At 46.8% G+C, this 12,317-nt stretch overlaps 1 protein-coding gene across 2 annotated transcripts in view; it reads left to right on the top strand.

Annotated features, from left to right (window-relative positions):
• LOC137320682 (growth hormone receptor-like) overlaps window positions 1–12,317 on the top strand; it is a 221,288-nt gene that overhangs the window by 199,223 nt on the left and 9,748 nt on the right. For both annotated transcript variants that reach the window (XM_067982360.1, XM_067982361.1), the window contains 2 exons: window positions 1,718–1,808; window positions 10,707–10,776. In XM_067982360.1, the coding sequence (XP_067838461.1) occupies window positions 1,718–1,808; window positions 10,707–10,776 (161 nt within the window). The remainder of the gene's footprint in view (window positions 1–1,717; window positions 1,809–10,706; window positions 10,777–12,317) is intronic.

The following is a 12,317-nucleotide window of genomic DNA, read 5'->3' as shown; positions in this document are numbered from 1 at the left end:
GAGGCAGGGTCAGGCATCAGGAGGTAGGCCCATTGGGGGTCGGGGCGGGTGAGGCGATCAGGGGTTAGGAGTTAAGCCAGGAAAGATTAGGAGGTGGGGTCGGGAAATGGGAGGCCGGGGGGGGAGTGGGTTGGGAGATGGGAGGCCGGGGGGGGTGAGGGTCGGGAGATGGGAGGCCGGGGGGGGAGTGGGTTGGGAGATGGGAGGCCGGGGGGGGGGGGGAGGTCGGGGGATGGAAGGCTGGGGGGGTGAGGGTCGGGGGATGGAAGGCCGGGGGGGTGAGGGTCGGGAGATGGGAGGGCGGGGGGGTGAGGGTCGGGGGATGGAAGGCCGGGGGGGTGAGGGTCGGGAGATGGGAGGGCGGGGGGGTGAGGGTCGGGAGATGGAAGGCCGGGGGGGGGGTGGGTCGGGAGATGGGAGGCCGGGGGGGGTGGGAGGTCGGGAGATGGGAGGCCGGGGGGGGTGGGAGGTCGGGAGATGGGAGGCCGGGGGGGTGGGAGGTCGGGAGATGGGAGGGCGGGGGGGTGGGGGTGGGTCGGGAGATGGGAGGGCGGGGGGGGTGAGGGTCGGGAGATGGGAGGCCGGGGGGGGAGGATCGGGAGATGGGAGGCCGGGGGGGGGGGGAGGATCGGGAGATGGGAGGGCGGGGGGTTGGGGGTGGGTCGGGAGATGGGAGGCCGGTGGGGGGAGGATCGGGAGATGGGAGGCCGGGGGGGTGGGAGGTCGGGAGATGGGAGGCCGGGGGGGTGGGAGGTCGGGAGATGGGAGGGCGGGGGGGTGGGGGTGGGTCGGGAGATGGGAGGCCGGTGGGGGGAGGATCGGGAGATGGGAGGCCGGGGGGGTGGGAGGTCGGGAGATGGGAGGCCGGGGGGGTGGGAGGTCGGGAGATGGGAGGGCGGGGGGGTGGGGGTGGGTCGGGAGATGGGAGGCCGGTGGGGGGAGGATCGGGAGATGGGAGGCCGGGGGGGTGGGAGGTCGGGAGATGGGAGGCCGGGGAAGGTCAGGAGGTCGGATTGAGGGAAGTGATAACAATGAACGGGGGTGAGTGACTGTTTGCGTTCTTTATGGTGGGGGGGGCGGGAATCTCATGCTCCTCCCGGCTCCACTTTCAGGTAACTAAATTTCAAAAACAAAAACAGTCCGTCCCAATCTTGCGGTGGGGGCCTCAACAGATGTTCGACTCTTTGCATATGCAAATAAGGGACTGCTCACGAAGCCAGAAAATGTGTCCTAACGGGGTGACCCCTGTTATATCAACCAGGTAGATTAATCCAAATGATGTAGGTTCGGATGCCAGTGTTTAATCAACCTTTTGCTTTTATTAATATCAACAGTACAAGCAAGTATACTTACAAGTATGAAAGATCTAGCCAATTAGTCCCATTCCCCTGCTCTTTCCCCATAGCCCTGTAACTTTTTCCCCTTTAAGTATTTATCCAATTCCCTTTTGAAAGTTACGATTGAATCTGCTGCCACCGCCCTTTCAGGCAGTGCATTCCAGGTCATGTTCTGGGCTGCTGCAATGCTGATAAATCAGTGTCTCCGATGAAGCTATTTGGCACAGACTCCTGTTTTTAAAAAACCATTGTGAGCAATACCATAGAAGATTTGATAGTTTGATAAATAAAATGCTGCCTTGAAAATATCCCTCAGTACTGTACATATATTTCTCCACACAATTTCATCAAGTTGGATTTCTATATGTTGTTTCTTACAGAAGCAGGACTCTTGTTCAGGCTGATCCTTGTTTTAGTTTCACTGGGCATGGCCTTGGTGTTGCTGTTGATCCTATTTACCAAGAACCACAGGTATGTGGAACACAAACATGACTAGTAATGCACAATCATCAGATATTCCTGTTCAATGTATCCACTTATAGAATTTTACAGCACAAAATAGGCCTTTTGGCCCATCGTCCCTGTGCTGGCTCTCTGAGATATCTCTCCACTTAGTCCAATCCCTTGCCTTTCTGCATTTCACTCATTGTGCCTATGCTGACTGGAGGAGCTCTCCACTTAGTCCATTCCTCTGCCCTTTTCCTGTAAGCTTTTAAATATTAACTTACAAATATTTATCCACTTATCTTTTAAAAGCTATTATGGATTCTTGTTAGGAGACTCTGGCCTATAAATTCAGCTAACAGTGGCTCGATCCTGGAGTCTGAGGGAGGAGGCTCATATGGAGCATAAATGCCGGCATAGACCAGTTGGGCCGAATGGCCTGTTTCTGTGCTGTAGTTTCGATGTAGTTAGATGTAACTCTTCGCTGGCTAGCTCTTCGTGCCATGCCAGCTTCATTGAAATGAGGCCTGAGGACCAATTTCGGGGAGACCTCAGGCCTCACAATGCAGGCGCAGGGAATGTACCATGGCCCCCCCCTGCTGTGTGCCCCACACCCGGATTTCTACCCCTCCATATTCTAACAACAATCTGTTTTTTAAAAGTAAATGTTTATAAATTCAACTAACCTCTCCTTTTGTTCTTTGGTGAGGATATAAATTTATTCACTGCAGTTACCGATTCACTGATCAGTGGAAATAATTTTTCCCGATTTACTTTATCAAAACCTCTCATCATTTTGAACATTCTCATTATTTAATCAGATGTCCTCTTAATCTTATGTGCTCCAATGCAAAGAGCCCCAGTTTCTCTAGTCTTTCCTCATAACTAAAGCCTTTCATCCCTAGGATTGTCGTAGGAAATCTCTTCAGCAGCGTCTATAGGTCCTTGAAATCCTTCCTGAAGTAGGCCATTCAAAACTGGACACAATATTCCAACTGTGGCCTAACCAATAATTTGTATACATTTACATTACCTCTTTGAACTTTATTCCCCTATTTCAAAAACCTAGATTCCCATCTGCAGTACTGCGTTCAGTTCTGGGCACCGTACCTCAGGAAAGATATATTGGCCTTGGAAGGGGTACAGTACAGGTTTATCAGAATGATACCGGGGCTCAGAATTCAATTATAAGGACAGGTTGCATAAACTTGGTTTTTGTATTCCCTTGAATATAGAATCATAGAAGTTTACAACATGGAAACAGGCTCTTCGGCCCAACATGTCCATGTCGCCCAGTTTATACCACTAAGCTAGACCCAATTGCCTGCACTTGGCCCATATCCCTCGATACCCATCTTACCCATGTAACTGTCCAAATGCTTTTTAAAAGACAAAATTGTACCCGCCTCTACTACTGCCTCTGGCAGCTCGTTCCAGACACTCACCACCCTTTGAGTGAAAAAATTGCCCCTCTGGACCCTTTTGTATCTCTCCCCTCTCACCTTAAATCTATGCCCCCTCGTTATAGACTCCCCTACCTTTGGGAAAAGATTTTGACTATCTACCTTATCTATGCCCCTCATTATTTTATAGACTTCTATCAGATCACCCCTAAACCTCCTACTCTCCAGGGAAAAAAGTCTCAGTCTATCCAACCTCTCCCTATAAGTCAAACCATCAAGTCCCGGTAGCATCCTAGTAAATCTTTTCTGCACTCTTTCTAGTTTAATAATATCCTTTCTATAATAGGGTGACCAGAACTGTACACAGTATTCCAAGTGTGGCCTTATTAATGTCTTGTACAACTTCAACAAGACATCCCAACTCCTGTATTCAATGTTCTGACCAATGAAACCAAGCATGCTGAATGCCTTCTTCACCACCCTAGCCACCTGTGACTCCACTTTCAAGGAGCTATGAACCTGTACTCCTAGATCTCTTTGTTCTATAACTCTCCCCAACGCCCCACCATTAACGGAGTAGGTCCTGGCCCGATTCGATCTACCAAAATGCATCACCTCACATTTATCTAAATTAAACTCCATCTGCCATTCATCGGCCCACTGGCCCAATTTATCAAGATCCCGTTGCAATCCTAGATAACCTTCTTCACTGTCCACAATGCCTCCAATCTTGGTGTCATCTGCAAACTTACTAACCATGCCTCCTAAATTCTCATCCAAATCATTAATATAAATAACAAATAACAGCAGACCCAGCACCGATCTCTGAGGCACACCGCTGGTCACAGGCCTCCAGTTTGAAAAACAACCCTCTGTCTTCTGTCGTCAATCCAATTTTGTATCCAATTGGCTACCTCACCTTGGATCCCGTGAGATTTAACCTTATGTAACAACCTACCATGCGGTACCTTGTCAAAGGCTTTGCTAAAATCCATGTAGACCACGTCTACTGCACAGCCCTCATCTATCTTCTTGGTTACTCCTTCAAAAAACTCAATCAAATTCGTGAGACATGATTTTCCACTCACAAAACCATGCTGACTGTTCCTAATCAGTCCCTGCCTCTCCAAATGGCGCCCTTCGAGACACACGACAACGCAAAATCGTCGAGCAGAAATTGATAGCCAAGTTCCGCACCCATGAGGATGGCCTCAACCGGGATCTTGGGTTCGTGTCACGCTACACGTAACCCCACCAGCGAAAAAAAGTTATCTGTTTTTAATACAACGGGTCATTCTCTGTCTTTCTCTTCCTTTCGGATGTTTCTCTCTCTCTCTCTGGCTTTTGTTCTGGTCGTTTGTATATTTTGTGGTCCTGTAGGTAACATCTCTCTCCACTTGCTTGGATGAGTGCAGCTCCAACAACACTCAAGAAGCTCGACACCATCCAAGATAAAGCAGCCCGCTTGATTGGCACCCCATCCACCACCCTAAACATTCACTCCCTTCACCACCGGTGCACAGGCTTCTTCGACAGCACTTCCCAAACCCGCGACCTCTACCACCGAGAAGGACAAGAGCAGCAGGCACATGGGAACAACACCACCTGCACGTTCCCCTCCAAGTCACACACCATCCCGACTTGGAAATATATTGCCGTTCCTTCATCGTCGCTGGGTCAAAATCCTGGAACTCCCTTCCTAACAGCACTGTGGGAGAACCGTCACCACACGGACTGCAGCGGTTCAAGAAGGCGGCTCACCACCACCTTCTGAAGGGCAATTAGGGATGGGCAATAAATGCCGGCCTCGCAAGCAACGCCCACATCCCCATGAGCGAATAAAAAAAAACCCATCCCGTTATCTACCCTGCTAGTTACATCTTCAAAAAATACTAATAAGTTTGTCAAACACGATTTCCCTTTCATAAAACCATGTTGACTCTGCCTAATCGTATTATGATGTTCTAAGTGTCCTGTTACCACTTCCTTAATAATGGATTCCAGCATTTTCCTGACAACCGATGTCAGGCTAACTGGCCTTTAGTGCCCTGTTTTCTCTCTCTCTCCTTTCTTGAGTACTGGGGTTACATTTGCTGCCTTCCATTCTGCTGGGACCATTCTATAATCTGGGGAATTTTGGAAGATCATAACCAATGCATCCACTATCTCTGCAGCCACCTCTTTTAGAACCCTAGGATGTAGGCCGTCAGGTCCAGGGGATTTATTGGCTTTTAGTCCCATTAGTTTCTCAAGTACTTTTTCTCTACTGATATTAATTACTTTAAGTTCCTCACTCTAATTAACCCCTTGGTTCCCCACTATTTTTGGTTTGCTTTTTGTGTCTTCCACTGTGAAGACAGATACAAAATATTTGTTTAACGCACCTGCCATTTCCTGATTCCCCATTATAATTTCTCCTCTCTAAAGGACCAACTTTTGCTACTCTCTTCCTTTTTACATAATTGCAGAATCTCTCACAATCCGTTTTTATATTTCTTGTCAGTTTACTTTCATATTCTAATTTCTCCCTTGTTATCAATTTTTTGGTCATCCTTTGCTGGTTTCTAAAACTCTCCCAATCCTGAGGTTTACTACTCTTCTTGGCAACATTATAGGCCTCTTCTTTCAATCTAATACTCTCTCTAACTTCTTTAGTTAGCCACAGAAGGATCACTTTTCCTGTGGAGTTTTTATTTCTCAATGGAATGTGTATTGGTTGAGAATATTGAAATATTTCTTTAAATGTTTGCCATTGTTTATCAACCATCATATCCTTTAATCTAATTTCCCAATCTATCCAAAGTCTCACATCTAAGTTTGCCGATGAGAAAGTCTCATATCTAAGTTTGCCGATGACACAAAGATTGGTGGCATTGTAAGCAGTGTCGATGAAAACATAAAATTACAAAGTGATATTGATAGATTAGGTGAATGGGCAAAACTGTGGCAAATGGAATTCAATGTAGACAAATGTGAGGTCATCCACTTTGGATCAAAAAAGGATAGAACAGGGTACTTTCTAAATGGTAAAAAGTTAAAAACAGTGGATGTCCAAAGGGACTTAGGGGTTCAGGTACAGAGATCATTGAAGTGTCATGAACAGGTGCAGAAAATAATCAATAAGGCTAATGGGATGCTGGCCTTTATATCTAGAGGACTAGAGTACGAGGGGGCAGAAGTTATGCTGCAGCTATACAAAACCCTGGTTAGACCGCACCTGGAGTACTGTGAGCAGTTCTGGGCACCGTACCTTCGGAAGGACATATTGGCCTGGGAGGGAGTGCAACGTAGGTTTACTAGAATGATACCCGGACTTCAAGGGTTAAGTTACGAGGAGAGATTACACAAATTGGGGTTGTATTCTCTAGAGTTTCGAAAGTTAAGGGGTGATCTGATCGAAGTTTATCAGATATTAAGGGGAACGGTGGATAGAGAGAAACTATTTCCGCTAGTTGGGGATTCTAGGAGTAGGGGGCACAGTTTAAAAATTAGAGCCAGGAGTGAGATTAGAAAACATTTCTACACACAAAGGGTGGTAGAAGTTTGGAACTCTCTGCCGCAAATGGCAACTGATACCAGCTCAATCGCTAAATTTAAATGTGAGATAGATAGCTTTTTGGCAATCAAAGGCATTAAGGGATATGGGCCAAAGGCAGGTATATGGAGTTAGATCACAGATCAGCCATGATCTTATCAAATGGCAGAGCAGGTACAAGGGGCTGAATGGCCTACTCTTGTTCCTATGTTCCTACCTTAGCCAGCTTGCCCCTCATACATATGTAATTGGCTTTATTTAAGTTTAAGACTCTCGTTTCTGACTTAAGTACGTCACTCAAACTCAATGAGAAATTCTATCATATTATGATCACCCTTCTCCAGAGTATCCTTTACTGTGAGATTACTAAATAACCCTGTCTCATTACATGTTACAAGATCGAAAATAGCCTGTTCTCTGGTTGGTTCCATAACGTATTGCTTTAGGAAACCGTCTCAAATGCATTCCATAAACTCGTCCTCCAGACTACCTTTGCCAATTGTATTCGCAGTCTCTATGAAGATTAAAGTCCCCCATGATTACTGCATTTCCTTTGTTACAAGCTCCTGTTATTTCATGATTAATACTCTGTCCAATGGTATAGCTACTATTAGGGATCCTATAAACTACTCCCACCAGTGTTTTCTGCCCCTTGTTATTTCTTATATTTCTTATTTCCACCCATACTGATTCTACTTCCTGATCTTCCGAGCCAAGATCCTTTCTCACTGCCAAGATCCTGCCCTTATGTCATCCTTTATTATTAGGGCTATTCCCCCCCCCCCTCCTTTTCCATTCTGCCTGTCTTTTCTAAACGTCATGTACTCTGGAATATTTAGTTCCCAACCTTGGTCACTTTGCAACCATGTCTGTGTAATGGCTATTGGATCACATCCATTTATCTCTATTTGTGCAATTAATTCATCTTTCTTGTTACGAATGCTCTGTACATTCAGATAAAGAGCCTTTAATTTTGACTTTTTGCCATTTTTTTCTGCTTTGACCTTACTTGTTGTTGCACTATTATTGGTAAACTCTCTGTCCCTTCCTGCCTCACTCTGCGTATCTTTACCCAAATCACTACACTGCTCTGTTGCCTTGACTTTCCTCATTAGATTTCTAAATTTCCCCTCACCTGACCCTTCCCCCCCCCCGCCCTTTTTAAATTTAAAGCCCTATCTACAGCCCTAGTTATTCGATTCGCCAGGACAGTGAGTGGTTAGGATCTGGAATGCACGGCCCGAGGGGGTGGTGGAGGCAGATTCAATCATGGCCTTCAAAAGGGAACTGGATAAGTACTTGAAAGGAAAATATTTGCAGGGCTACGGGGAAAGGACGGGGGAGAGGGACTAGCTGAACTGCTCTTGCATAGAGCTGGCGCAGACTCGATGGGATGAATGGCCTCCTTCCATGCTGTAACCTTTCTATGATTCTATGATGCTGGTCCCAGCCTGGTTTAAGTGGAGCCCGTCCCAACAGAACAGCTCCCTCTTTCCCCAGTACTGGTGCCAGTGCCCCATGAATCAAAACCCCTTCCTCCCACACCACTCTTTGAGCCACACATTTAACTCTCTGATCTGTTTGTCGCTGTGCCAATTTGCATGTGGCTCAGGTAGTGATCCAGAGATTATTACCTTTGAGGTTCCGCTTATTAATTTCAATCCTTGCTCCTCAAGCTGTCATAGCAGCACCTCATTCCTAGCTCAACCTATGTTGTTGGTTCCTACATGGACCAGAACATGTGGCTCCTCCCCCTCATGCTCCAAGTTCTTTTCCAGCAGCGAAGAGATGTCCTTAACCCTGGAACCGGGCAGGCAACACAGCCTTCGGGACTCTCGGTCGCGGCTGCAGAGAACATAGGAACAGGAGTAGGCCATTCAGCCCCTCGTGCCTGCTCCGCCATTTGATAAGATCATGGCTGATCTGTGATCTAACTCCATATACCTGCCTTTGGCCCATATCCCTTCATACCTTTGGTTGCCAAAAAGCTATCTCAGATTTAAATTTAGCAATTGAGCTAGTATCAATTGCCAATTGCGGAAGAGAGTTCCAAACTTCTACCACCATTTGTGTGTAGAAATGTTTTCTAATCTCACTCCTGAAAGGTCTCGCTCTAATTTTTAGACTGTGCCCCCCACTCCTAGAATCCCCAACCAGCGGAAATAGTTTCTCTCTATCCACCCTATCCGTTCCCCTTAATATCTTATAAACTTCGATCAGATCACCCCTTAACCTTCTAAACTCTAGAGAATACAACCCCAATTTGTGTAATCTCTCCTTGTAACTTAATCCTTGAAGATCGGGTATCATTTTAGTAAACCTACGCTGCACTCCCTCCAAGGCCAATATGTCCTTCCGAAGGTGCGGTGCCCAAAACTGCTCACAGTACTCCAGGTGCGGTCTAACCAGGGTTTTGTATAGCTGCAGCATAACTTCTGCCCCCTTGTACTCCAGTCCTCGAGATAGAAAGGCCAGCATTCCATTAGCCTTATTGATTATTTTCTTACTATACTATCCCCTACCACTACCACATTCCTTCTCACTCCCCCGACTTGAATGGCCTCCTCTACCACAGTGCCGTGGTCAGTTTGCCTATCTCCCCTGCAACCCGTGTTCCAATCCACACAAGTAGCAAGTACCTCGTACCTGTTGGACAAGGTCAAGGGTCCAGGCTCCTCCATCACTACATCCTGGGTCCCCACACCTGCCTGACTCGCAGTCACATCCTCCTGTCCCTGATCACTGAACGAATCTAAACTACTACCTAATCTAAGGGGTGTAACTGCCTCCTGGATCAAAGTGTCCAGGTAACTCTCCTCCTCTCGGATGCATCGCAATGTCTGTAGCTCGGATATCAGCTCAACAACTCTGAGCCGAAGTTCCTTGAGTTACAGACAGTTACTGCAGATGTGGTTGCCTGGGATCACGCTCTCTCCACAAACTCCCATATGCTGCAGTTACGACACCACCGTTTTTTATTATTCGTTCATGGGATGTGGGCGTCGCTGGCGAGGCCAGCATTTATTGCCCATCCCTAATTGCCCTTGAGAAGGTGGTGGTGAGCCGCCTTCTTGAACCGCTGCAGTCCATGTGGTGAAGGTTCTCCCACAGTGCTGTTAGGAAGGGAGTTCCAGGATTTTGACCCAGCGACGATGAAGGAACGGCGATATATTTCCAAGTCGGGATGGTGTGTGACTTGGAGGGGAACGTGCAGGTGGTATTGTTCCCATGTGTCTCTTGTCCTTCTCGGTGGTAGAGGTCGTGGGTTTGGGAGGTGCTGTCGAAGAAGCTTGCCCTGCCATCCCCATCTAACCTTTTTTTTAAATTAATTAGTTAAGGTTTTTATTCAATCAGTTATTTTTAGTTTGATTAATTAGTTAATATGGATTAAGTTATTCATTTAATAAACTAATAGCAGGTATATTTTCTCAGCTCTTAATTTAACCCCCGGCCTAAGTTAGAGAGCAAATAAAACAGTGAAAAAAAAAGTACTATATCCACGAGTAATTGGAGCTCCATTTTAGTATTTAAAACAAATAATAATTCAGTCATGCGAAGAATGCAGCATATCACTCCATGATAGTCACTCATCTATCCTTTCCCCTATGTCCCTGTCACACATTCAGTCCCAAGCTCAATGTTGGGACAGGTATCACTTACCTTTCTCTCTGTTACACTACGCTTCCCTTTAACAGTGAACTCCCCTTTATGGTGTAGCATGCTGACATTCCACTGGCTGGTTTGACACAGTTTGGCACCATGAATCGCCACACAGTGAGTTCTCAATTTCAACCACGATATGGAGACATCAAGCGGCAACCGTGTACCTCAGAGTGGCCAAACAGAGGCATTGGCAAAATCCTGAGGGAAGGATTCTCACTCATCCTTTCACGTCCATGCTGCTGTGCTGCTACGAGATTTTTTTTAAAAAGGGAGAAAAATGTACTTTAAATGGGGAATTGACATCCTAAATACATTTCTTTTCAGACTGAAGCTGTTCTTTCTGCCCCCTGTTCCTGTGCCCAAAATCAAAGGAATTGATCCAGATCTTCTTAAGGTAATCTGAGTCTTCGAGAACAACATAACTTCTTAGTAAAAGCGGAAAGAAGGAACCACAACCACTTATGACCACTTTATATTGACCTGACAGAAACAGTAACAGTTACATCAGGAATAAAGGATAATTGAAGATGATACAAGGTAATAGCGAGGCTAGAGTGCAAAAACATAGGATAACGCACGGCTAGGAGTGCGTTACACCCAAGATAACGCACGGCTAGGAGTGCGTTACACCCAAGATAACGCACGGCTAGGAGTGCGTTACACCCAAGATAACGCACGGCTAGGAGTGCGTTACACCCAAGATAACGCACGGCTAGGAGTGCGTTACACCCAAGATAACGCACGGCTAGGAGTGCGTTACACCCAAGATAACGCACGGCTAGGAGTGCGTTACACCCAAGATATCGCACGGCTAGGAGTGCGTTACACCCAAGATAACGCACGGCTAGGAGTGCGTTACACCCATGATAACGCACGGCTAGGAGTGCGTTACACCCAAGATATCGCACGGCTAGGAGTGCGTTACACCCAAGATAACGCACGGCTAGGAGTGCGTTACACCCATGATAACGCACGGCTAGGAGTGCGTTACACCCAAGATATCGCACGGCTAGGAGTGCGTTACACCCAAGATAACGCACGGCTAGGAGTGCGTTACACCCAAGATAACGCACGGCTAGGAGTGCGTTACACCCAAGATAACGCACGGCTAGGAGTGCGTTACACCCAAGATAACGCACGGCTAGGAGTGCGTTACACCCAAGATAACGCACGGCTAGGAGTGCGTTACACCCAAGATAACGCACGGCTAGGAGCGCGTTACACCCAAGATAACGCACGGCTAGGAGTGCGTTACACCCAAGATAACGCACGGCTAGGAGTGCGTTACACCCAAGATAACGCACGGCTAGGAGTGCGTTACACCCAAGATAACGCACGGCTAGGAGTGCGTTACACCCAAGATAACGCACGGCTAGGAGTGCGTTACACCCAAGATAACGCACGGCTAGGAGTGCGTTACACCCAAGATAACGCATGGCTAGAAGTCAAAGATGTTACTTCGAAGAGTTGTTATGACTACGAAGATGATGGGGCCGATTTTATGCCTGCAAGCCCAACGAGAACAGGGCATTCAGAGGATTAAAATAGTTAGTTGACTTTGTTTTTGTACAGTTTTCCTGTGGGGCAGGAGGATCACCGATCAGCCTCTCCTGCACCAGGTTTTCCCCTCCAATCCACTCACCTCAATGTAACCTGCAGCTGGCAACCTGAACTGCTCAACCTCCACTAGGAGTGAGATGCCACTTGAGGAAAACATTGTAAAAATGAATACATACTAATACACAATTTAAAGAAAACAGAAAATGGTAGGAATACACAGCAGGTTCATCAGCATCTGAAAAGAACAAAGACGGGTTAATTAATGTTTCAGATGAACGGCCTTTGTTACAAAGCATGTTCACCCTAAACGTCAATCTAACCTTTCTCTTTTCAGATTCTGACAGACCTCCTGTATATTTCCACCATTTTCTCCAT

The sequence above is a fragment of the Heptranchias perlo genome, chromosome 4, assembly GCF_035084215.1.
Source record: "Heptranchias perlo isolate sHepPer1 chromosome 4, sHepPer1.hap1, whole genome shotgun sequence".
NCBI lineage: Eukaryota > Metazoa > Chordata > Chondrichthyes > Hexanchiformes > Hexanchidae > Heptranchias > Heptranchias perlo.
The sequence above is the reverse complement of the archived record's forward strand: the minus strand, read 5'-3'. Positions and strand labels throughout refer to the sequence as shown.